Source organism: Panthera onca, chromosome A2, assembly GCF_046562875.1.
Source record: "Panthera onca isolate mPanOnc1 chromosome A2, mPanOnc1 haplotype 2, whole genome shotgun sequence".
In the NCBI taxonomy this organism is placed as follows: Eukaryota; Metazoa; Chordata; class Mammalia; order Carnivora; family Felidae; genus Panthera; species Panthera onca.
Window position 1 is genome coordinate 8220427 of NC_138340.1, and position 25347 is coordinate 8245773.

General features: G+C 57.2%; 1 protein-coding gene across 4 annotated transcripts in view; it reads left to right on the top strand.

Moving 5' to 3' along the window:
* Positions 1-25347, top strand: part of CARM1 (coactivator associated arginine methyltransferase 1) — a 39835-nt gene that overhangs the window by 12449 nt on the left and 2039 nt on the right. For all 4 annotated transcript variants that reach the window (XM_081791682.1, XM_078443402.2, XM_078443401.2 and 1 more), the window contains exons 2-12: positions 12443-12568; positions 14140-14246; positions 15174-15278; positions 16150-16260; positions 17451-17628; positions 19772-19862; positions 20044-20125; positions 24171-24256; positions 24444-24533; positions 24980-25117; positions 25204-25293. In XM_081791682.1, coding sequence (XP_081647808.1) covers positions 12443-12568; positions 14140-14246; positions 15174-15278; positions 16150-16260; positions 17451-17628; positions 19772-19862; positions 20044-20125; positions 24171-24256; positions 24444-24533; positions 24980-25117; positions 25204-25293 — 1204 coding nt within the window. The remainder of the gene's footprint in view (positions 1-12442; positions 12569-14139; positions 14247-15173; positions 15279-16149; positions 16261-17450; positions 17629-19771; positions 19863-20043; positions 20126-24170; positions 24257-24443; positions 24534-24979; positions 25118-25203; positions 25294-25347) is intronic.

Here is a 25347-nt window from a genome sequence, read left to right on the forward strand (position 1 = left end):
GGGGTTGGCTCTTTCACAAGATGCTGAGTCCCCAGGCCAAGCCTCCCCGAACATGTGCCTCGGTTTCCTCTCTTGAAAGGAAGGTGGTCGGGAGCAGTAACTGGGGCACCCCAAGGCGTTAGGCGCTTGCTTGCCCAGTACCGGGTGGGTCACCGCTTCGGAGTCAGGGCCAGAGAAGGGCCAGGAGGAGGAGGCCCGTGGCCCAGGGTGTGGAGCAGGGGGCTGCGGGCTCGGATGCTTTGAGCCCCCACCTCCCAATTACCCGCTAAGCCCCTGTGCTTTTAGGGGCCGGGGAACCCTGGCGCACATCTGCTGTCCCTTTTGTAGCTCACAAAGCCCCGGGCTGCGCAGCTGATTAGCATGGATGGGGGAGACAAGTGCTGATGCTCCCGCCCCACCCCCGTCGCCAGCCAGTCGGTGGATGACGGAGACATTTGCATGTAATAGCCCTGCTGACTGGTGCCCCTAGTACTTTTCTCAGAAAAGCGCGGCCCTTTCTTTGTCTGCTCCTTCTTTTCTTGGGGTTGCCCTTCTGTACACCCCACAATTAGACTCCTCTTCAGGTTCCCCTAGACCAGTCCTGTAGGGCCTGGCGGACCCAGCCACGGGCAGGCCCTCTGAGAGGAGTCCCCTTGTCCCCTCTGACCGCACCGAGCCGTCGCTGGCTGATCCGGGAGGTTTGGCTGTCACTAGTGCAGGGCTGTGGGGGGACGGCTGGGTGCTTCCCGGGGTGCAGAGCGGCGCTGCGGCGCTCCTGGTTCAGACCCAGTGGCTGCAGGGAGGGTCGCGGCCCGAGGGGGCCTGGCTTCCCCGTGGGACGACAGGAAACCCCGGGGGGAGTTCCTGCTCTCCCCCCACCCACGGTTGCCTCTCAGACCAGGAGGCTCTTCCATTCTCAGCCCTCCCCATGCTCCTCCCCAGCGTCCCATCACCCTGTTGCTGGGTGGTTCCGGAAGTTTCCTCCTCAAGGCCCCTCCTGAAGTAGACTCACCTTTCGGATTCTTTAAGCTGCCCCGTAAATCGCCAGCCTGCCACCAGTGTGAGCCTTTTCTTGCCCACAGAGGCGGCGTGCTGTTGAGTTACTGTGAATGTTGTCAGAGGAACGAAGGGTGATGCGGTAAACCTGCCTCAAGAAATAAACCGTCCCCCGTTAGTAGCTCCCCGATTTCGGCTCCTCCCGGGGACGTAACCTGGAGGGAGGGGCGCCCCACCCACCCGGTGCTCCCGTAGAAGGGGCCCTGTGAGCAGCCCAAGGACCCCTCCTGGAGCTTGCGTGGCCTGAAGCGAAGACAGTTCCCAGCACCGTGTGCCCCTCGTCACTCTCTCCGCCTCGGCCAGATGGCTGCTCCTGTGTCCCCGAGGAGCAAGCACCCAGTCGAGCTGGTCCGGTGGCCAGAAGGCCAGAATTCTCTCCGGGACTCCTCTCCGCTCTTTGCCTCCAGCCAGAATGCCTTGGGGACACGGCGGCCACGGTGGGTGTTTCGTGCCAGTGACCCTGTGTACACATGGGTCTTGGGCTGGACACCAAGGGGGCGGTAGTCCTTATGACGGTCCTGAGCCCTGCAGTGATTTAGCTTCCTAGACACGAAAGCGGAGGCTTAGGGCTGGGGGGTGTGAGGCTCCAGGCGGCAGAGATGGCAGGTGAGATGTGCGCCGCGGTGCTGGGAAAGGTACTTCACCTCGTGGCCTTCCTGGTGCCGGGAGAAGGGCTTCCCCCCGCCGGCAGCTGCTGGAATGCAGGCCGGGCAGCCCCTGGCTTAAACCCGAGTCTGCAGGGCCACTGCCCCTCCTCCCGCCCTAACTGGGGTGTGAGCGAGGGCCTGCTCCGGCAGAGTCCCTCGGGGGGGCCGATGCCTCCATTCCTACCTTAGAAGGACCCTTCGGTCACAGGCCCCGTTCCCACCACCCTCCCCCTCCAGCAGGCTGAGGGGCGTCCCTGTGATGCCGGTTCCCTCTGGGGAGGACCTGGATGATTTGAGTGGCCGCCAGGCCTCCCCTGCTGTCCCGATCGCCTTTTGTCTGGTTATCTCTTGTGTACAGGGTAGAAATTCAAACCGTGCAGGAGGGTGAGATGTGGAAAGTCCTTGTCTTCTTCCTGCCTGGGCCTGGCCTGTCCCCCACATCACCCGTCATCTTCCGGTGTGACCTTCCCACGTGCATTTTCAGGCACATACAGGCACGCGTGCCCAAGCGTCTCCCTGGAGCCCACTGTCCGGGAGAGGGGGTGCCGGTGCCTCCCTTCCAGAGGCGGCCACTGAGGTCACGTTTTCAGTGTTTCTTTCCAGAAAAGCCCCCGGCAGGCAGCACCCTTGCTCCCTCCCTCCCTCCCTCTGCCCTCAATTTTGTACCTGTGGCTCATAGATTTTACAGCTCGGTCCCCGACAGTGGTCCGGCCAGCCTGACAAGCCAGCGTCCGTGGCCTGTTACTGGCCACATCTTCAGTCACTCATTCAGTGGGGATTTTGCTTTACAGCTGCTGTGGACGGTCCTGGGTCTGGGGTTGCCTTCGCAGACATTGGCAAGTGGGATTATAGGATAAGGCCCCCCAAAGGGCTGGCAGGGTGTTTCTGACAGATTGTCTTGGGAAGAGATTCGCGGGGCTAGGGCCGCCTCAGGTGCCTGCGGGGAGGGCTGGGATTCCCCCCCAGGGCCGGTCTGGGCCAGAGGAACCCAGGGTGACCTCGTGGTCCTCAGACACCCTGGGGCTGGGCAGCTGCGTGAGGCGTCTCCCGGGACAGCACTGGAGGAGAGGGCTTAGGTTACTTGGCTGAGAGGGAGGCCAGGCCGGGTGAGGCTTCCCAGGGTTGGATTTTTTTCTGGCACCGATCTGATGGAGGGTGAAGTGGCCACTCTGGTGACTGAGCACTTAGTACACTTACTACTGTCCACGTTTTCTCACGGGATCGTCATGGCAAGTGTGCGTGGGCGGGGGGGGGGGTTACCTTCTTTTTATCCCCATTTCCAAGATCAGGCTCCCGAGGTCGGGGGTGCAGGCAGGTGGTGCGGCCGTCTGTCAGGCCCTCCACGTGGGTCGTGTCCCCTCATCCCGAGGGCTGTGTCATTATCACTTTGATGGATGAGGAGACGACGGATGAGGTCACACGGCTGGAGAACGGCACGTTTGGCCCTGAACCCTGGTCTTCCTTGACGCTCGTCATTTTAACCACTGCCCACCTGGAGGGACCGAGAACGACCGTTTTCCTGTCCTGGCCACAGGGGTGCACGCCACGCAGGAGCAAGGGGAAGCTTCCACCCCCCACCCTTTGCAAACTCGGTAAACTGCCACCAGGCCCCGGGGGGGGACGGGAGCCCCGAGCAGAGGGTTGCTGCCCGGTGGGCTGAGGAAACCGCCTTGCCTTTTCCGCGCCGTCCCCTCCTTCCCACCTACCTTCCTTGACTGTGGAATATTTTCCTCTGGAAGGTGTACAGCCTGTGTTTTGTTTGGCGGCAGGAGGAAGACCTCACATTTGGACGAGCGATTCTACCCCCCCCACCTCCCTACGCCCCAAGTCTGCCAAGATAAATAGCTTTAATTAGTCCTCATTTGGTGGCTATGATGGTTTCCCTGCTAGAGAGGCAAGGACTTGGAACGTGGCCCCTTTTCCCCCCGAGCGGGTGGCTGCTTTCCTGCCTCGTCCCGCACCTCTCTGCTCTCCAGGTGGCAGCTCCCCTCCCCTTGCGTGAAGCTGGAAGGTTCCACGGGGGCAGAGTGTAACTCCAGACATTCGTCCTTGCTCCCCTGGGTCCCTCTGACCCAGGTCTGGCCAGCCTGAAGGACCCAGTGACCCTCTGCGTCTTCCATTACTGCTTGCTCCAGGGGGAAGGGGGAGGAGAGCAGGAAGGTCACTGGGTGGTTACCCAGTGCCCGGCGTCTCAGGAAGTGACCTTCCGGAGGCCACATGTGCCGTCGGGGCCTGGACACCTGGACTGTCACGCCATCTGCTTCCTGCCCTTAGGAAAGGAGCCTGGCCTTCTGGACCCCATGCCTCTGGGCCACCCTGCAAGTCAGCACCCCTTGAGTGCCCCCTGGGTCTGGGTGTGCCAGCCACGTGCAGAGCCCAGGGCCCGTGCGTCACTGTGTGTTGGGGAGCACAGGGGCGTTAAATAAGGAGTTGCCATGTGATGGAGGCTCGTCCAAGAATTGCTGGAGGACCGCCAGGAGGAGGTGACGGGGACACAGGACAAGGGGGGGGGGAAGGGTGTTCTGGATCTCAGGAGGCATGGAGGCCAGAGAGAAGTCTGGCCCATGGTCTAGGGGCAGCGAAGGCCCACGTGGCTCGACTGGGGTCGTAGATGAGGTTACAGACATTGACAGGGGCTTGAGAGCCCCGTAAGGAGTCTGTACTTGTTCTAGAAGGCTCTGGGAAGCCACGGAGAGGCCTAAACGGGAGAACGACCACAGCTGATTGGCTCCTCATCTCGAGAGCCACTGGCTTCCCAGCCTTCCTCACCTCCTGCTTGGCCCACAGCTCCTCTAGCCCTGTGTCTGTCCCCCAGCTCAGCGCTCAGTCCCTCCAGGTGCTGCCCGTGGCTGTGGGAGCAGCTGGGCCCCTGAGCCTCTCGAGACCCAAATCTGCCTGTCCAGTCTGGAGTCTGTCTCAGCGCCCTCCCTGGCCACAGCTGCACTGTCTTTGTCCCCTCATTCTCCCAGCCGGGACCCTCTGAGGAGAAGCGCGTCTGCCCTACTCTCAGTGCTGCTACCGAACGCTTCTTTTTTTTTTTCTTTTAAGGTTTATTTATGTTGAGAGAGAGAGCGCGTGTGGGTGAGGGGCAGAGAGAGGGGGAGAAGGAGAGACCGAGGACCTCAGGCAGGCTGCGCTGTCAGCACAGAGTCCGATGCAGGGTTCAAACTCACAAACCGTGAGATCATGATCTGAGCCGAAATCAAGAGTAGGACGCTTAACCCTGGTACTGAAGACTTGCCATGGATGCCTCCACACTCCAGCTGTGGGGCTCACGATCAGCTCCGTTCTGACACTGTCTGCCTGGGGAGAGTGTCACATCCCACAGGATGGGGGCTCAGTCCCACAGACCGTCGTCCTCCGCCCCCACTGCCCGTCACAAGTCCGGGTTGTCACCTGTGCGTCTCGCCCCCTGGCCGTAGATCTGAGTGAGGTTCCCACGACCCCCTCTTCAGGTTCGATTAATTTGCCAGAGCAGCTCACAGAGCTCGGGAGAACCGATCACTCACCGGATGGGTGGCTGGTGTGAAGGAGACAACCCAGGAAGAGCCCGACGGAAGGGATGCGCAGGGCAGTGTGGGGAAGGGCCGGGGCTTCCATGCCGTCTCCAGGCGCCCCTCTCCCGGCTCCTGCATGTGTTTACCAGCCGGGAAGCTCTCCGAAGCCCGTCCTTCGGGTTTTATTTTTATGGAGACTTCATTACGCAGGCACGATTGATTAAGTCATTGGCTATTTGGAGGCTTAGGAGGGAGACTGAAAGTTCCAACTGTCTAATTACTTGGTTGGTCCCCCTGGCAACAGGGCTGCATCCTTAGGGGCTTGAAAAGTGACCTCATCGACATAAACTCGAGTGGATGAAAGGGGCTTTGAACGAAATCATGGAAGACGCCTTGTATTGTTCTCATCACTTAGGGCATTCCCAGAGTTTTAGGAGCTTTGTGCCAGATAGTTGGTTTTTGGTTTTGTTTTGTTTTGCTTTGTTTTAGTTTATTTTTGATTATTTTGAGAGAGAGCCTGCATAAGCTGGGGAGGGGCAGAGACGAAGGGAGACAGAGGAACCGAAGCGGGCTCCGCGCTGAGAGCAGAGAGCCCCACGCGGGGCTTGAACTCATGAACCGTGAGATCATGACGAGCTGAAGTGGGACGCTTAACCGACTGAGCCACCCGGGCGCCCCTGCCAGATAGCTGTTTACTGTAAATCACAGTATCACACGCAGCCCCCTCTGCTCTCTGCCATCCCATGTGCCTTTTTTCCTCTTGCCGGAGAATTGGTTCCCAGTCTCTTTCCCGGCCTGGGGCAGGTGCCATCTGTAGGCTCCCGTCGTGCCTCTGTTCCCCTGGCATCAGTGCCCATTACCTGGGGAATGTCCTCACTCTGTTCTCACCCCTTTTGGGATGGGGAGTGCATCTCCACTTCTCGATGTCCGGTGAGCAGATGAGGAAGTGGGTGGGGAGGGGGCTCGGCGCCCAGCCCCTCTGACCCGGAGTCCCAGGCACAAATGCTGGATTCGCCGTAAAGTTTTATTGGCACGCAGCCGCACTCACTCACTTACACGAGGTCTGCGGCAGAGAGGAGTCGTAGTAGCAGAGACCACACGGCCTGCAGAGCCAAAAGTATTTACTCCCTGCTCCTTCACACAGAAGGTTGGCAATGCCTACTCCAGGAAGCACAGGGATGTCCTATGGCACATCGGTTAGGAGCCCAGACCCTGGAGCCAGTCTGCTCTGCCACTCGCTTGCTGTGTGGCCTTGAGCGAGATGCTTAACCTGTCTGAGCCTTGCTTCTTCATCTGCGTGGAACAGTAGATAGCACCGAGGGGTCCGTGTAAAATGCAGAGCGTGGCACCCGGAAAGTGTTGGTGCCGGTGACATCCCAGCCCTATCCCAGCCTCAGCAAGGCAGGCGCCGGGCCTGGCTCCCCATGGGAACTCGGAATTTGTGACCTGGATTTATGGGGGCCTTCCTTCCTGGGGAGCAAGACGGGGGAAGGTTCCTACCCCAGGGCTCCCTCCGGCACACCCTGAGCACGCTTGCCCTGTGCTTGTCCCTGGGTATTCTGGCCCCTGAGCCCCTGGCTCCAGAGCCTCGGCTGGACATCCTGCAGCAGGCAGGAGGTCAGTCCGCGGTGCTAGGCCGGGTCCAGGAGCAGGGCAGACACGTTCGTGGCACGATTAATGCTCCCGAGTCCGGCTTGCTTTCCTGCACACTCCTGCGTGTAGACTCTGCCTTGGGAAAGCTTTTCTGGAGAAGACGGCCCAGTGAGGGGGCCTGTTCCCAGCTCCGCCACCTGATCGTATTACTGCAGGGATGAAACCTTGGCTCTGCTGACCTCGATCGGCAGGAACCCAGCACAGCCTCCCGGCCAGCAGCCCTCTCCGTGGTTACCGCCACTTAAATCATCACGGCAGCCTGCTAAGCCCCCATCCCGCTTCCTGTCCCCCACCTCTCTCGGCCGTGTGCACACAGCCCCTGAATCCGCTGGCCGATGTGACGAGGGCAGATTGGCGCTCTGGGTTGCTTCTGGAGGCACCGCGCAGAGTTGCTCCTGTCTCTGCCATGGCTCACCGGTGATGGATGGATCAAGGGGTGACTTGAGAGGAAAGAGAGAGAGAGAGACAAGCCTAGCAGGCGGTTTCCTGGTGGACGCAGCCACTCCTTGTGTGTGTGGGCGGGGCGGGGACACCTAATCGCCACTGCTGGGTCCAGGCCCTGGACCTCTTTCCTTTGGCCGGGGGCGGGGCGGGGAGAAGCTTTCTTCCAGGGCCACCCCCTACTACCGTGGAGCCGGCCAGGAGGCACGGTGTGCGTTCTCAGCTCCATCTGGGCACGTGCGACCCTGGGCAGTGAGGAAGCCAGAACCCCACGTGGGCGGCCCGCTGAGCGCCACCCCACCCATGTCCTGGGGGCCCATCATCCTAGTGAGAGGAGGGGAGAGTGGGCAAAGGGGGAAAGGGGCGCGCAAAGGCCAGGAGCTGGTCCACTGGTGAATGAGGGGTACGGGTCCTGCAGGGCCTCCCAAGAGCTGGGGTTTCTGAGTCTTTTATTTATTTATTTATTTATTTATTTATTTATTTATTTATAAAAAAAAATTTTTTTTAACTTTTATTTATTTTTGAGACAGAGAGAGACAGAGCATGAACGGGGGAGGGGCAGAGAGAATGGGAGACACAGAATCGGAAGCAGGCTCCAGGCTCTGAGCCATCAGCCCAGAGCCCGACGCGGGGCTCGAACTCACGGACCGCGAGATCGTGACCTGAGCCGAAGTCGGACACTTAACCGACTGAGCCACCCAGGCGCCCCTCTGAGTCTTTTAAATACACGGAAGAATATGATCCAGCTTTTTTTTTTTTTGATTTGTCAAATATTTACTGAACACCCCCCTCCTGTGTGCCAGGGACTGGCCTGTGGGACGGGCTGTCAGAAAAGACTGGCTCCACGGGCTGTGGTTGCCTCTGCCGTGATGGGACAGGTCGGGCCGCCCTCAGCCCGGGCTCCCTTGGCCACGGGTCCTCGTGGTTGCCTGCCGGGCGCCAGGTCGCAGGGGTGCCTGGGGCAGCTGGTCGGGTTGCCAGGCTGCTCGGTAAACAGAGGCCCTCCTTGGTATGCTTGCTGTTACCCTGGTGCGGCTGGCAGATTGGCCTTATCTCCCGCCCCAGGAGGGACATGGGTGACGGCACCGTGCCAGGGTCCCTTCCTGGGACCCGCTTGCAGCCAGACCTGGGAGCCCCCTGTCTGGGGCGGCACCTGACAGTACGATCTTCTCTCCCGCCTGTGGTCAGGAGGCTGGCCCCCGGCTCTGGAGGTGTGAGGCCGCCTGGCAGAACCCGGGCTGTGGCCCCAGGAGGCCTCCAGGACCTGGGTCCACGCTCAGAGTACCCAGGGTGAGAACAAGAGAGCCGGTGAACACCCATAGGCCCTTCATATCTGCATCCACGCACTGAAAAGGTTTTTCTTTTTCTACGGAGATAAATTTCACATGACATAAAACAAACCGCTTTAGGGATGCCTGGGTGGCTCAGTCAGTTAAGGGTCCGGGTCCGACTCTTGGTTTTGGCTCAGGTCATGGTCTCAGGGTTCATGAGTTCAAGCCCCACATCAGGCTCTGTGCTAACAGCGTGGAGCCTGCTTGGGATTCTCTCTCTCCCTCTCTTTCTCTGCCCTCCCCGCCACTCGTGCATGTGCACGCTCTCTCTCTCTGTCTCAAAATAAGTAAAAAAAAAAAAAAAAAAAAAAGGTGTACAATTCGGGGGCATTTAGTACATTCGTAATTGTGTGACTACCACCTCTGTCTGGTTCCAAAACATTTCATCACCCCAAAAGGAAACCTTGAATCTATTAAGTGGTCACTCCCCAGGCTCCCTCCCCCGAGCCCCCGACAGCCACCATCTGCTTTCTGCCTCGGTGGATTAACTGATTCTGAATGTTTCATATACACGGAATCACTTGTGTGTGACCTTTTGTGTCTGGCTTCTTTCACTCGGCGTAACGTTTCTCAAGTTCATCCACGTTGTAGTGTGTGTCAGGACTTCATTTTTTTAAGTTTATTTATTTATTTTTAACGTTTATTATTGAGAGACAGAGAGACACAGAGCGTGAGCAGGGGAGGGGTAGAGAGAGGGGGAGACACAGAGTCCGAAGCAGGCTCCAGGCTCCGAGATGTCAGCACAGAGCCCGACGCGGTGCTCGAACTCACAAACCGCGAGATCATGACCTGAGCCGAAGTCGGCTCAACCAACTGAGCCACCCAGGCGCCCCTGTTTATTATTTTTAGTACTCTCGACACTCAACGTGGGGCTCGAACCCACGACCCCCAGATCAAGAGTTGCTCTCCTGACTGAGCCAGCCAGGCGCCCCAGGATTTCATTCCTTTTTATGGAAGAATAACAGTTCATCCCGTGGACCTGCCACGTTTTGTGTGTCCGTCTGTCAGTGGACGGACATCTGAATTGCTTCTACTTTCGGCTTCTTGCAGATCGTCCCACTTTGAATATTTGCATACAGGTATTTATCTGACTGCTTCTTTCAGTTCTTTTGCGTACATCCCCAAGAGTGGGGTTGCTGAGTCAAATGGTAATTTGATGTTTAACATTTGAAAGAACCACCAGACCCTGTTCCCTGGCAGCTGAGTTGTTTCATAGTTTCATGCCCCCACATGCCTCCCAGGGTGTGAGGGTTCCAATTTTTCCACATCCTTGCCAACACTTGTAATTTTCCCCTATCTGTTTAAAGTTCTAGCCGTCCTAGTGGGCGTGAAGCGGTGTCTCCCTGTGGCTTGATTTGCATGTGCTTGTTAGCCAGTCCTCTATCTTCTTCGGAGAAATGTCTGTTCAGGTCCTTTGCCCATTTTTGTAAAAGGCGAAAGATTTATGCGATTTGAAGAGAAACCAGAGCATTCCTTTGCCCATTTTTGAATTGGGTTGTTTACCTTTTCGCTGAATGAATTCTTTATATGTTCTGGACACTGAGCTCTTTTCAGGTATATGATTTGTGCATCGTTTCTCTCGTTCTCTAGGTCATCTTCACTTTTTTTATTTTTCTTCATGCTTATTTATTTTTGAGAGAGTGCGAGCGATGGGGCGGTGGGGGGGGGGTGTGCAGTTTGCGCAGAAAGAGAGGGAGACACAGAATCTGAGGCAGGCTCCAGGCTGCGAGCTGTCAGCCCAGAGCCCGACGCAGGGCATGAACTCACAGACTGTGAGATCACGACCCAAGCCCAAGTCAGATGCTTAACTGACAGCCACCCGGACGCCCCTTCACTTTCTTGATAGTGTCCTATGATGCACAAAAGTTTTCAATTCTCATGAAGTTCAATGTATCTAGTTTTCCTCTGGATACTCTTGCTTTTGATGTCACCTTGAGGAATCTTTTTGCCAAATCCAAGTTCAGGAAGAATTTACGCCTCTGTTTCCTTCCAGGAGTTTTACGGTTTTTAGCTCTTGTACTCAGGTCAGGCTTCATATGTGGTGTGAGGTAAGGATCCAGCTTCATTCTGTTGCGCGTGAACATCCACTTGTCCCTGTGCCATTTGCTGAGGATACCATCTTCCCCCCCATTGAATGCTCTTTGCACCCTTGTTGAAAGACGGGGATGCCTGGCTCTCTCAATCGGAAGAGCATGTGACTCTTAAACCCGGGGTCATGAGTTTGAGCCCCACGTTGGGTATAGAGATTGCTAAGAAAAATGAAAGAAGTCAGTTGATTATAAACAAGGTTTTAATTTGACTCTGATTCTATTGCGTTGGTCTCTCCTTTGCCAGTACTGTTCCATGTTGATCATGGTACCTTCAAAGTAGGTTTGGGATTGGGGAGGGTGAGTCTTTCCACTTTGCTCTTTTTCAAGATGGTTTTGGCTTTCTGGGGCGACGGGGACACTTGGCCACATTGGTACTCGGGCTGCTCTCTGTACGTGTGGTTTGTAGTTGTCTATTTGATGAGCTACTCTAAGGCAAGTTGCAGACGTGACAAGAATTCACTTAGTACTTCCTGTTTCATAGAAGAATGAGGGCGTTATTCTGTGGACCCACATGCTGTCGTCACACGTATGTCATCTAACCTTGTCACACCCACGGTCCGCACTCAGTTTCCCAATGGTCCCTAACAGCTTGTGAAAAGGTTTCATTAGGCTCCAGTTGGGGCACCGGTGGCATTGGGGTCACATGTTTTTGGTGACCCTCGCTCTGGAAAGGCTCCCCAAAATTCGCCTCTTTCCTGGCATTGCCGCTTTGAGGAGGAGAGCAGGCGTGCTGTCTCGCCGACTACCCCACGGTCTGGAGCCGTCGCAAGAGGACCAGGGTGGACACTTGTGCCGAGAATGCGACACAGATGCCGTGTCTGTCCCGCCGCACCACACCAGGGCCTCCGGGCGTGTCGGTTCGGCCTGTTTCTGGTGACGCAAAGTTTCACCGTTTGAGGGCGAAGGAACGAGCGGTAACAGTAATTAGTGGCGGCTCGTGGATGCCGTGCTCGCCGTGTGCCGGGCCCTGTGCCTGCCCCACCGTTAGCCCCATTTGGCAGATGAGAAAACCGAGGCTCAGAGAGGCTAAGTGACCTGCACGAATCACACACCGAGTGGTGCGTGTGGGACACGAACCCGGGCCGTCCGGCTCCCGGGGCCCCGCTTAGACTCACTGCGCCACCCGAATCCAAGAGGGAAGGGCTCAGGCGAAGGAAGCAGAGGCGCCCCCGGGCATTCTGGCTTGGCTCCCACCCGCCCCTGCCAGCTGGGAGAGCCGGTGATCTCCCCGTGTGACGGGGGCATTGGTGAATCAATGCCAGGCTCGCTCAGCTGGGTTCCCGTAGCCCCCCCGACCCTGCCAGAGTGGCCCTGCTCTCGGCCCTCTTCCCACCTCAGCGCCCACTGGGTGAGCGGGGGCCTGGGCACCAGGAGGTGCTCCGTGAGGGAAGGTCCTGGCAGAGGTGCCCCCGCGCCCCGGTGTCCTGCTCGGCCCCACGGCGCCTGGCCACCCCCCACCCCCACCCTCGGTCGCTCTGTGGACAGCGGTCCTCTCCGCTTGACATGCTTTGTCCTGTGTCACTGCCGCCCGATCGGCCGTCCCCTCTTCCTCAGCGTGGGCTGGGCAGGCGGGGTACACGCGGCAGTGGGCCCGGGGCGGGTTTTAGGGAGCCTCAGAAGAACCTGGGGGCTGTGAGGAGCGGGGTGGCGGTGGCGGGGACGTGACTCGAACAAACTTAGCCCACAGGGAGCCTTGCTCGGCCGGCCCCGGGACCCTTTGGCTCATGCTCCCCTCTCTCCTCTTGCAGACGAAGATGTGTGTGTGTTTAAGTGCTCGGTGTCCCGAGAGACAGAGTGCAGCCGCGTGGGCAAGCAGTCCTTCATAATCACCCTGGGCTGCAACAGCGTCCTCATCCAGTTCGCCACTCCCAATGGTACGTGTCCCTTCCGTCCTGGCGGCACACGGCCAGAGATCCGTCAGCCGTGGCTGGCGGGGGACCCGGAGCCCTGTTCGGTCACGGCCCATCCGTCTGTCCCGGGGAGCCAGCAGAAATTACTCCCATGCGGAGATACGTTCGTGGGAAGAGGACATTCTCTCTGCCTGGAACGCTCCTCCCCAGACCTTCCCTTGCCGAATCATTTGGGTCCTCCTGGGCTCAGCTCTTACCTCCCTTCCTGCAAGAGGCCTGTCCTGACCACCTGGCCTGGGTGCACATCAGGTCTCCTGGTGGAGCCTGGGGGCGAGTCTGGGGGCAGCGGAGGATGAGAGTGAGACGGAAGCCGAGGCAGGCAGAGCTCTGTTCCGAGCACGTAGAGAAGCCACGGGAGGGTTCTGTGCGGACCCTGCTCCGGGATCCAAGTGGATGCAGGTGGTTTCCGGTTCCCGAGGAGGGTTTTTAGAGCCCCAGGCGACTGCTGGTGGCTCAGGTGGAGGTCAGCAGAGGAGGTGGTGGGGAGCCTGGGGCTGGAGACCGCTTACTGGTGCAGCAGCCAGGCCTGGTCACTGCAGGTGACGTCGGTGATCCTGGTGGCTGGGCTGGGAGAGGTGGAGAAGCTGCCCGCCCTCTGCCGCCAGCCCCCCACCCCACCCCCGCAGCAGTCCCGGTGCCCCGGTGGAGGAGGAAGCCGGTGGAGGAGGAAGCCGGGTGGGGTGGAAGGAGCCAGGTGACTGACCCCCTCCACCGCAGGAGGCAGTCTTACGCCCCATTTCTTTCTTTACTTACGTAAATCACCCGAAGTCAGTGTTTAAAACACCACCCCAGGGGTGAGCAGTGGGAGCTGGTGTCAATCTAGTCTTTTTCGACTCCATGAATATTTATAGTTGGCTTTTTTCCCTTTTAATTCCACCGGTTTTTAAATGGAGGTAAAGTACACATAACAGACATTTAACGTCTTAACCCTTTCTGGGCGTAGAGCCCGGGGACACCGCGCGAGCTCCCACCGTTGTCGCCCCCATCCGCCTCCAGGACTTTTTCAGCTTCCCAAACTGCAGATTGTAATTTTTTAAGAGCTTGCCTTAGAAACACTGCTCTACTTTTAAGGCACTGGGTTAAAATACACATGACAAAATTTACCCTCTTAACCATTTTTAGGTGTGTAGTTCAGGTTGTTAAATACGTTTACTGCTGGGTAGCCGCCCACACCCTCCCAGTCGGCCCCACACAGACCCTGTAGGGGTGCTTGCGGTTCCTGGGCTCGGGCCAGTCTGTGAGGCTTGACCCTGGCTCAGGGGGCGCGTGTCCTCCCGAGGCTTCGGCCAGGCTCGTCGGCCCCACCGGCCACGCAGAGCACACACACGCGCTCCCCGCCCCCGACTGCAAAATCCCGGCCTCGTGCCGGCCACCAAGTGGCAGGGTTTGGCTGCCCTTCTTCGTGAATTTCAGCACTGGTCTGGGGACAAAGAGATCACCAAGCACGCATGCTCAAACTAGGAGAGTCAGGGTGTGCACGTAGATGGAACCCCACCCCCGAGATGCCCACCGATGACCCGGCCTCCCCCTTCCAGACTTCTGTTCCTTCTATAACATCCTGAAAACCTGTCGGGGCCACACCCTGGAGCGGTCGGTGTTCAGCGAGCGCACGGAGGAGTCCTCTGCCGTGCAGTATTTCCAGGTGGGTACGCGTCACCCCCGACCAGGCTGCCGCCACCGGGTGGGCAGCAAAGGGCAGGCCCACCTGGGTTCTCGTCCTGGCTCTGCCCCTTACTAGCCACGTAGCCTCGGGCAGGTTTCCTTCGCCTGCTGGGCCTCAGTTTCCTCATCTGTGAAACGGAGATGCCAGGGTCTGCCTAGGAGGGTTGCTGGAGGAATTGAGTGCAGGTGAAGCTCAGGTTCACAGGCGTTTTGAGTAACAGTAGCACAGTTATCACGTACCGAACAGGCATTGGTCTGAGCGCTTTTACACCTGCAGATGCGTTGACCCTCCCAACAACCCTAGGAGGTAAGTACTATTATTGTCCCCATTTTACAGATGAGAGAACTGAGGCTCAGAGAGGTTAAGTGACTTGCTCCAAGTCACACAGCTATTATGCAACAGAGCCAAGATGGGAAGCCAGGTCTGCCTGATGCCAAAGCCTGTGCCCCTGCCCAGGTGCCACGCTGCCTCCCGATCGCCCGTTGTCTTACAGAGAGACCCCGCAGCACCTCACCCGCCTGGCGCTCTGAGTTCTAGGGTTCTGTCTGTTCTACACCTCTGCTTCGTTGGGGACCCTAAGATGGGGCAGGCGGCCCCCAATCCCAGAACCCCTCATGTGGCAAATCTTGACTTCTCCTGGGTGGCGCCCAGGTCTGGGCAGCACCCGGCTGCACACGTTGGCCACGGTGATGGTGGCGGTGACCCTCCTGGGGGCTGCCTGAGGCTTCCCACTCCCTTTCCCGGAGCGGCCGGCAGCTGCCAGCGGGGTCCGGGTCGGTAGAGGGGGTGCAGCCTCCCAAGGGAGGTTTGTGCCCACGGTGGGCCCTCCTGTGTCGCAGGGCCAGCCAGGGCCACGGTCGTCCGTGCCGCCGCGTGCCCTGTGCCATTGGCGTGTCTCTGTTCCAGTTTTACGGCTACCTGTCCCAGCAGCAGAACATGATGCAGGACTACGTGCGGACGGGCACCTACCAGCGCGCCATCCTGCAGAACCACACGGACTTCAAGGACAAGGTGAGCGGGCCTGGCCAGGGGAGCGGCTGCTTTCCTCCTCCCTCCCCTGGGCCCCTCCGCCCAGGCTCCAGGTCCCCCGCGCTCTGTCGGTTGTCTCCAGTTGTGTTTTTCTTTGCTCGTTGATTTCATCTTTAAGTTTTTCGGATTACAAGAGCAAAGTCTACTTTTTGTGAAAGCCCAGTGTGTGTAATGTAGGCGCAGAAAGCCTCCGTCATTCACCTCCAGAGCCAACAGTAAGGGTTTTTTCCAGATTTTCCCCTGTGCGTGCATGGGCGTATATAATCTGGAATTGATTAATTAACGGATTTACAAAATAGGATCTTCTTCTGTGTACTCCTCCTGCAGAAGACCTTTCCCCCCCATAACGAGAGGTCTTGGGACAGGCCAGTAAGTCACGCGGATGTATTGTAACTTGTCTGGTTATTTTCTTAGTCGCTTTTAAAATCTTTTTACTGTTACCAAGTAGCATAGACTCGTGCCTAAAAAGAAAGAGGGGCTCCTGGCTGGACTCCGAGGTATCCTTAGCGGGTGCTCATCCCCAGAGAAGCTATAGGCGTGCCTGGAGTCCGTGACGCTGCCTGCGTAGACTGATCATAGCCCAAACCCTTCCTTTCTGAATCCGCCCTGAGGGCGTGTAATGGTCCTAACATCCTAGCCGCCTTCAGAAATCCTGCTCTGCCGCCTTCGGACTCCAGCTAGGGGCGCCCACGTGCTCCAGCCCCGGGGGCGGCCGGCCTTTGTTGCTGGGATGCGGGCCGAAGGGCCACGGAGCACACCCGGCAGGGGAGCGAGCGCCGGGGGACGTGCTCATCCGTTAGGATCACCATCACTTCACTAGTGTCCGCTTTTCACTGCCCCCTTCCTCCTCCAGATCGTTCTGGACGTGGGCTGTGGCTCTGGCATCCTCTCGTTTTTCGCCGCCCAGGCCGGGGCGAGGAAGATCTACGCGGTGGAGGCCAGCACCATGGCCCAGCACGCAGAGGTGAGCGGCCCACGGGGACCCCAGCTTGTCCTCGAGCTCTGTTCCAGCCTGGGGAAGCTGGCCCCGCCGGGAGACTTGACCCCCACATCCGGGGAGCCCGGGCGCAGCGCTTCTCTGTTCTGGTCTCTTGTCTCCCGCAACCACGGGTCGACGGGCCTGCTGGACGGGAGGCGGTGTGTGCCCTCCGTGACGGGGTCGGAGCCAGGTCGGAGGTCTTCAGAGGGCGGACGGCCTCTTGCCCCCGGGGGGCAGCTCGTGCGGTCACACGGACCAGGGTGGGATCGCGGCCCCGCTCCGAGCCCCACTCCCCGCCTCTGTGGAGTGTGGGTAACAGCAAGCTTTCCTTTCGTTTACGCTGTCGTTTCCTCGTTTCGTTTTCCGTGCGTTGAAACCTTCGTTCACGAGGTTCAGAACCGAAACGCTGTGAAGGGTTAACTGCCAGGCTACCTCCCTCCCCCACCCTGCCTCCCGACTGCCTGGCCCCCCACTCTGGAGGGAGGGAGACCTGGGGGGGGGGGGCTCTCAGGGCCGCCCCGGGGCTCCGAAAGCCGGCCTGCGTCCTCTGACCGCACACTGCCACGTTGCCGTGCTCCGGCCCCCCGTGCCGCGTGCCTGGGACTTTCCGTGTCCCCACGTAAAGAGCTCCCTCACCCTCTCGAGTGTCTGCCGGGCATCCCTTCGCCCCGGGGACCGTTGTCCGTTTAGATGCAGCTGGGCTGTCATCGACCTTCGGGCCGCTTCGGTCTTCGCAGTGCAAACACGTGCTCTGCTGAACCCCCCACGCTCTGTCCCCTCTCGTGTGCGGTGACGTGTGTAGGACACCTTCTTAGCACCGGAGTCCCCGGGTTGGAGGGTGTGTCCGAGTTTAGCTTTGGTGGCTGTAGCAAAGCCTCCTCGTCCTGCCTACTCCCATCAGCTGTTGTCCTCGAAGGGTGGAGGTGACATCGGGGGACCAGGGAGCCGCGGCAGGAAAGGCCCCGAGAGAGGGCTGAGGTTGCCGTGAGCTACTCACGGGCCGTGGCTGGCAGTGGCTGTGGCTGGGATGCTGACGAGAGAGGCGGGGGTTTGGTGGCCGTGCGTGGGTGGAAGCCCGCCCCCGAGAGGAAGGGTCTGGTGACGACCCATGGTGTGGCTGGGTGCGGGGACCCCCATGACGCCTCTGGGCCCCCCGCCCCCCCACGCGCCCGCAGGTCTTGGTGAAGAGTAACAACCTCACTGAGCGCATCGTGGTCATCCCCGGGAAGGTGGAGGAAGTCTCGCTCCCCGAGCAGGTGGACATCATCATCTCGGAGCCCATGGGCTACATGCTCTTCAACGAGCGCATGCTCGAGAGCTACCTCCACGCCAAGAAATACCTGAGGCCGGGGGGTGAGTGTCCTTGCCGGCGCAGGTGGCTGCCACAGGGGGTCCCGCCGCAGGGCCCCCGGCTGCTGCTCAGTTGGTACCATTGTGATCCTGTGCCCTGCCTGCCTGCCTGCCTTGGCAGCCTGGGGTGCCGGGGGCATCCGGGCCTTTACCCCCAGTCCCTTGCCCACCCCCGCCGGCCGTGGCTGCAGGGGTGCGGGGCCAGACCTCCGCCTGCCCTGCCCCCGGACAGCCTCCGGGCCGCCTCTGCTGTCTTAGGTCCTGTGTCGCGGGGACAGTATCTAGCTGGGAGTGGGGGTTGTGGCAGGTGCAGAAGGTACTCTGTGCCGGGCACCTTCCCGAGGAGCCAGCCTTCCGTCCTCGTTCCTGGCGCCACAGACCTCATCCTGGCGTGACAGGCCCCTGAGCTCCGCCGAGCCAGGGAGACGAAGGAGGGAGTTCGTGTGTGTGAGAGAGCGGGCTGGGGGTTCTCGGGCGTCAGGGAGCCGCTGTCTGGCCTGCCCTTCTGTGGCCTCCTGTCTGTGTCACTGTGCCTGCCTGTCCGCACACCTCGGTCGCAGGCTGTTCATACTTACGCATGTCCCTGGGGTTTATGTGCCCGGCCTGGAACGTCTGCTGGTATTTCTGTTTCCGTTCATGGTTTGTGTGTGTGTTTTGAGTATCTCTGTGCGAGCAAGGGGTCGTGTGCACGCGTGGGTGTGTGTGGCACAGGGGGACCCTGGCCAGGGCAGCAGCCGTGGGACAGAACACGGGAAGCTGGTGGACTGGCAGGCCTCGTGGGGGCCAGGGGATGGGTGGTTCTGTGGGGAAACACCTGCTTTGGTCCTCTGGCCTCCCTGGGTCTGGGCTGCAGGGACTGGCCTCAGGCTGTACTCCCGCCGCTGGGGGCTGTGTTACGGGTGCGCGTGTGGGAAGCCAGGCTGCCTGCGGGGGGCGGGGGGGAGGTGCTGGTGTCCTGGACCCCCTCTCCTCCCTTCCTGTCCTGTAGGATAGACTGAGCCAGCCGGGGGTGGTGCCCCAGCGGAATGGGCTCCTCCTCATGGGGCACGAGCACAGAGGGGCGTCAGGCTCCGGCGGGCAGCCCGCCCGTGACGAGGCTGCGGGCCGGGCCGGCCGCACTGCCCTCCTACCCCCAGCCTGCGTGTCTTCATCCATCCCAACACGCTCTTCAGTGGGTTGAAGGGAATCCCCTCTCCAGCCACATACGTTTAGGTGCCTCCGGAGCAGGGGCACTTTCCCGTAACGCCCTTGGGGGCTGGCAGTCTCCTCCTGGCCACGTGGCCTGGAGTGTGGCCTCCGAGCCACAGTCAGGCATCTCCCCCGCCCCATCCCGGTGGCTGTAGCCGAGCCTTCTAGCTGGAAGAGGAGGCAGATTCCTGCCAGTGCCTCAGGGCCCCCCTCTCCTGCATGGAAGGAGGGAGGGAGGCCCACATCTGGAGGCCAGGTGACCTGGGGCCCTAGACTACCCCAGGGGGGTGGGGCCTCCCAAGCCCTGGCTCTCTCTGCCGCTGACTGGGACTCCTCCGTCTGTTTGCGGAGGCACGCGGAGGGAGAACCGCGGCCAACCCCCCTTCTCGTGTCAGCCCACGTGCCAGACCAGGGTGGCCAAGTGGCTCACCTGTTTGCCAGAGGCCGAGATTCAGCTGAACCCCCCCACCTAGCCTCTGGCCTCATCTGAGGCGCTGACGGAATATTCTAGGGCTTGCCTTCGCCCTGTCCAGAGTGCTTTGCTTCGCTTTCCCTGGCCGCGCACCTGTCCGTGGACAGCGGCACTCGAGAGGCACGACCTGGCTGGCTGAGCGGGGACCCGGAGGCCTGGCTGCACCCCAGGCACCACTTGCTTACCCCCCGAGGCTTTGGCAGGTGCCTTCCCACCTCCCAGCCCTGGTAATGGAACACAAGGACAGGCCTTCCTGCTTCCCTGGCTGGCCGGCCAAGTTTCACGAGACCGTGCACGTCAAGTGCTCATCTTGGCCGGTGGCAGAGACGGTGCTCCGTATCTTTGTGTCGCACGGATGCACAAATGAATGAATGAGAGGCTGGGAAGTCCCAGGCTTGGGGATCCAGGGGCCGTTTGGAAGCTCTGCCAGGCGCTTTGGGATGTTCCACCCTGACGTCAGCACCCCTCCCTGCCCCCCACTCCCAGGAAACATGTTCCCCACCATTGGTGACGTCCATCTGGCACCCTTCACGGATGAACAGCTCTACATGGAGCAGTTCACCAAGGCCAACTTCTGGTGAGTGTGACCTGGGTGTCCTGCCTTCTCGGGGACGGCCCCGCTTCTCTTTTTTTCCGCATCCTCAGTAGAACCCGAAAGACTTGGGCTGGTTGAGGGCCAGCTGGGAGAGAAGGCAGCCTGCCCCACCTGTCTCTCCTGCTACTGGTAACTTTGCTGTGGGAATGGGGGCTTTCTGCAGGTACCAGCCGTCTTTCCATGGAGTGGACCTGTCAGCCCTCCGAGGCGCTGCAGTGGACGAGTATTTCCGGCAGCCTGTGGTGGTAAGTGGGGCATTCAAGGCACTATCACAGTTGGCACTAGGCATGGCCCTCCTCTGGGGTGACCAGAGAGGGGCGTGGGCTTTCCTGTTAGGTCTTGTGCAAGCTCTGCAGCCCTAGGAAAGCCGCTGCCCCTCTCTGAGCTCTTGCTTTTGCTGCCACACAGAGCTGTCACACAGGGGTTGTTGGGAATAAAGTGGCAATGCGTGTGGAGTGCTTTAACACACAGTAAGCGTGCAATACATGCAAACTGCTGTTAGATGAATTGATTCTTGGTGAACTGATTTTGATTGATGTTAATTGAGATTTTTGAACTGATATATAGACCCATGGTTCAAAAATCATAAAAGTATAAACTGAAAGCCTACAGGCGAACAGTATTTCTTAGATATATTTTCAGAAGTTTTATATCTAAATGTGCATATACAAATATGCACACACACACACACACATATATATAGTCTTTTTTTTTTCTCTCAAAATATAGCATAATCAGCAAACTACTTTATTTCTGTGATCAGAGAACATACACTGTATGATTTCAGTCCTTTGAAATTTGTTGACAATTGCTTCATGCCCACTATGTGATCTCTTTTGGTTAATGTTCTCTCTGTACTTGAAAAAAATATGTTTATCAGTTGAGAAGAATGTTGTATTAAGAATTAGGTCACGTTAGTTAATCATATTGGTCAAATCTTGCCTACCTCTACTGAAATGGGGCGGGGGGGGGGGGGAGGTTGGGATCTGCTTTTCCTATCACTGATTGTAGATTTCTTTTTCCATTTCTGAGTTTTGGCTTTATGTTTTTTGGCATCGTGTTATTAGGTGCATACAGATTTAGGACTGTTGTATCTTCCTGTTGCATTGATCCTTTTATCACTATAAAAAGGGTTCCTTGGGGCGCCTGGGTGGCTCAGTCGGTTGGGCATCCGACTTCGGCTCAGGTCACAATCTCACGGTCCGTGAGTTCGAGCCCCGCATCAGGCTCTGGGCTGATGGCTCAGGGCCTGGAGCCTGTTTCCGATTCTGTGTCTCCCTCTCTCTCTGCCCCTCCCCTGTTCATGCTCTGTCTCTGTCTCAAAAATAAATAAACGTTAAAAAAAAAGTTTTTTTTTTTAAATAAATAAATAAAAAATAAAAAGGGTTCCTTTTTTTTCCTCAAGTAGTACAGGTTGCCGTAAAATCTTTTTTTTTTTTTTTTCCTGATAGTAGTTTAGCTACTCTGGTCTTCTTTTGGTTAATCTTTGTACAGTATGTTTTTTTCTTTCTACTTTCAACCTTTTTGTGTCCTTATTACTTAACGTTTGTCTCATGTAAGCAGCATGTATTTTGCATTTGTTTTTTAGTCAGATTGACCTTTTATTTTTGTCTTTCAATTACAATATTGAGACCATTTTATTTTTATTTATTTATTTTTTTTAAATTTTTTTTCAACGTTTTTTATTTATTTTTGGGACAGAGAGAGACAGAGCATGAACGGGGGAGGGGCAGAGAGAGAGGGAGACACAGAATCGGAAACAGGCTCCAGGCTCCGAGCCATCAGCCCAGAGCCTGACGCGGGGCTCGAACTCACAGACCGCGAGATCGTGACCTGGCTGAAGTCGGACGCTTAACCGACTGCGCCACCCAGGCGCCCCGAGACCATTTTACATTTAATGTAATTACTGATCTTTGTGGGTCTAAATTTGTCATTTTTTTTCTCTTTATCCTGAATGTTCTTTTAAATTGTTTTGTTACTTTTTGCATTAATAAGGTTACATTATTTCCCCGCACTTGATGTCTTTCACTAGTTTTTGGAGACTCTTGGGCACTGTCTTTTTAAGCACTACCTCTGCCCCATTCTCTTTCTCCTTCCATCCTTTTTTCTCTGTTTGCTTCATTTTCACATTTCCTACTGATCCATCTTCCAGTTCTAATCTTCTCTTTGCCATTTAAGCTGATTTTCTAATTCTTAATTTCAGTACTAGGATCTCATTTTGCTTATTTTTTTTATTTTAGTTCTCTGAAATACATTTTTTCTACCTTTTTTCTTGTACATACTGTAAATCTTTGGTCACTTTCACTATCTGGGTGTTCAGTGTATTTGTTTTTTGTTAATATTCTCTTAGTTTTTGGTCCTCATTCTCTTGTTCTGTTTCTTGGTATGCCTGGTCATTGGATACCAGAATGAAAAATTATAGAGGCTCTGGATGATGTCTTTCCTTCCCAGTATTTGTTTTTCTTCAGGCAATTAGCCATATATAGATAGATCACCTTGGTCCTATAAGGCACTTGATATATTTAGAGGCTGCTTTTCAGACTTGACTTTGCTGGTCTACTTCTAGCCTTCCCTGTAAGACAGGCAGTGGTTTTCAAGCATTTTGGTCTCAGTGACCTGTTTTACATTTTTTTAGCCTGTTTACATTCTTAAAAATGGAGGATCCCAAAGAGCTTTTGTTAGTGTTTTAGCTATTGATATACTGTCAATATCTCTTGGTATTAAAAATTAAGCCCAAGAAATTAAAAAATATATATTTATTTAAAAATAACAATAAGCTCGGGGCGCCTGGGTGGCTCAGTCGGTTGGGCGTCCGACTTTGGCTCAGGTCATGATCTCGCAGTCCGTGAGTTCGAGCCCCGCATCGGGCTCTGTGCTGACAGCTCAGAGCCTGGAGCCTGTTTCAGATTCTGTGTCTCCCTCTCTCTGAGCCTCCCCCGTTCATGCTCTGTCTCTCTCTGTCTCAAAAATAAATAAACGTAAAAAAAAAAAATTTTTTTTTAATAAAAAAAAATAACAATAAGCTCATTACAGGTTACCATAGATAGCATTTTTAAGGGAAAAAAAACTATTTTCCAAAACTTTTCAGCGAGAACAGTTGGGATTTTTTAGTTTGCAAGTCTCTTTAATGTCTGGCTTCATAGAAGACAGTTGGGATTCTGCTTCTGTGTTCAATCGGTTGTGTTTATCACAGGTGAGTGAACCCAAGAAAAAGGCAGAAAACATCTTAGTATTATGACAATAGCTTTGACCTTGGGAGTGCTCTGGAAGAGACTACATTGGGAGAACTGCTGCTTTAGGGCCTCGCCTGCAGTGGTCTCCATGTAACCACGGTGGGTGCCCCATGGCCGGGGGGGGGTCCCTCCTCCCACCCTCCCAGCACCAGTATGCACCTGAGCCTTTTCTTACTCTTTCAGTGTCTTATAAGTGGCTTTCTGCTTTGTTTCTTTGTCTCTGAGCCCCGCCCCCCACACAGCTCAGGAGTTGGCAAATGCCACAAAGTGAAACTGCATGTAGAACATCCACCTGTTTCCACATTTCCCTTTTGTTTCGTATCTTGACCTCTTGAATCCTAGCTGCCTTGGTGACCCTGAGCCTCCGTTTTGCTTTCCCCGTCCAGGGAGGCTGCCGAAAGGTCCTGCCCCGAGGGGAAAGGCACAGGCCAAAACACATCTCCCTTCTCGCCAGGATGTGGGCTCCCAAAGCCGTGGCTGCTCTGGTGACTCTTCAGTGCTTTCAAACCAGGCTGTAGTTTTCCTGTGTATTTTATTCAGCTCACACAGTTCTTCCCCAGAGTGTTAGTCTGATGAAAAGCCTTCGTCACAGCCGGGTGTGGACGTGAACACGTAGTTCTCCAACTTGCTTTTTAACTAGCGGTTTATCTCGGAGATCTTTCCCCATCTGTTCTTTCTTCGTTCTTTCGTTGGTTCTCAGTCAGTCTTTTATGCATGGCACATTGGTGGTTTAACGAGATGGTTTCCAGAATGTGTCTCTACTCTAGACAACCTAATTACGCGTGTGAGCTTGCAAACGTGCACGTGGATCCGTAGGTTAAATTCCCAGAATGAGTCTTTAATGCCCGTGAAAGGTGGTGATTTTGAGGGCTGTCGCCTCACTGCCCTCCACGGTGGCGTGCCGCTTCGTCCTCCCCCAACACGTCTAAGAAGGGAGGGCGAAGTGGGCTTAGCGGAACGGCCTCGAGGCCGTGGCCAGACAGGGAGAGGGGCACGGCTCTCCCCTTCCCGCCTGGCCTCCGTGCCCGAAGCCAAGTCCTGCCGTGGTCTCTCCCAGGATACGTTTGACATCCGGATCCTGATGGCCAAGTCTGTCAAGTACACGGTGAACTTCTTAGAAGCCAAAGAAGGAGATTTGCACAGGTACCGGCACCCGTGCCCCTCCTCCTGAGCCCGGCTCCTGCTGGAGTCTAGGGCCACCGCAGACGCCCTCAGGCATCCTGCCCCAGGGCGGTGGGCACGCAGGGGCCCCAGGACACCGCCCCCAGCCACCCCCGTCTGTCGGCAGCCTGTTTGACTTCCCCAGGAATCATTGCCCTCTGCCTTCCAGGATAGAAATCCCATTCAAATTCCACATGCTGCATTCCGGGCTAGTTCACGGTCTGGCTTTCTGGTTCGATGTCGCCTTCATCGGCTCCATGTGAGTACGACCGGAGCAGGCCGCGCTCTCCCCGCTGTCCCGGCCCCAGGACTTCCTGCAGCGACCCCCAGGCCTGGCTGCCTCGGAAGGCTGCCTGGGGACTAGGAGGAAGGACTAGGCCTCGGGGACTAGGTTCCCCGGCCCCTCCAAAAGGCAGTGAGGTCTCACCTTCGAGCCAGAGACTGTTGCGGGAGGGAGTGTCTGCCCTGCACTCGGTGGCTGTCCTTCACGGAACCCGGTCTCGGTCTCTCGGTGCAGACATCAGGGTGAGCGGGCCCCCTGTGGGTCTGGATGTATGCGCAGGCCTGTGCCTGGGACGCCTGGGCAGCCAGCCTGTCTCGGCTCCGGGCCCCCGGGGCACCCATCAGAGGTGCCTGTGTAGAGCTCAAGGTGCACAGGGTAGTGGCTCCAGCCTGGTCAAGCGTATGCCTGTCCTTGCTCGACAGAATGACGGTGTGGCTGTCCACGGCCCCGACGGAGCCCCTGACCCACTGGTACCAGGTCCGGTGCCTGTTCCAGTCACCACTGTTCGCCAAGGCCGGGGACACGCTCTCAGGGACATGTCTGCTTATTGCCAACAAAAGGTGTGAGCTGCCACCTGGGGCTGGGGGAGGCAGGGGTTCCTCTACCCAGCCAGCTCATGGCTGTCCCTCCCCTGCCCTCTCTGCAGACAGAGCTATGACATCAGTATTGTGGCCCAGGTAGACCAGACGGGCTCCAAGTCCAGTAACCTCCTGGATCTGAAAAACCCCTTCTTCAGGTAGGATGAGCCCTCGGCCTGAATGCGGGGCGCCCCTCCTGGCCCGCAGCCTCT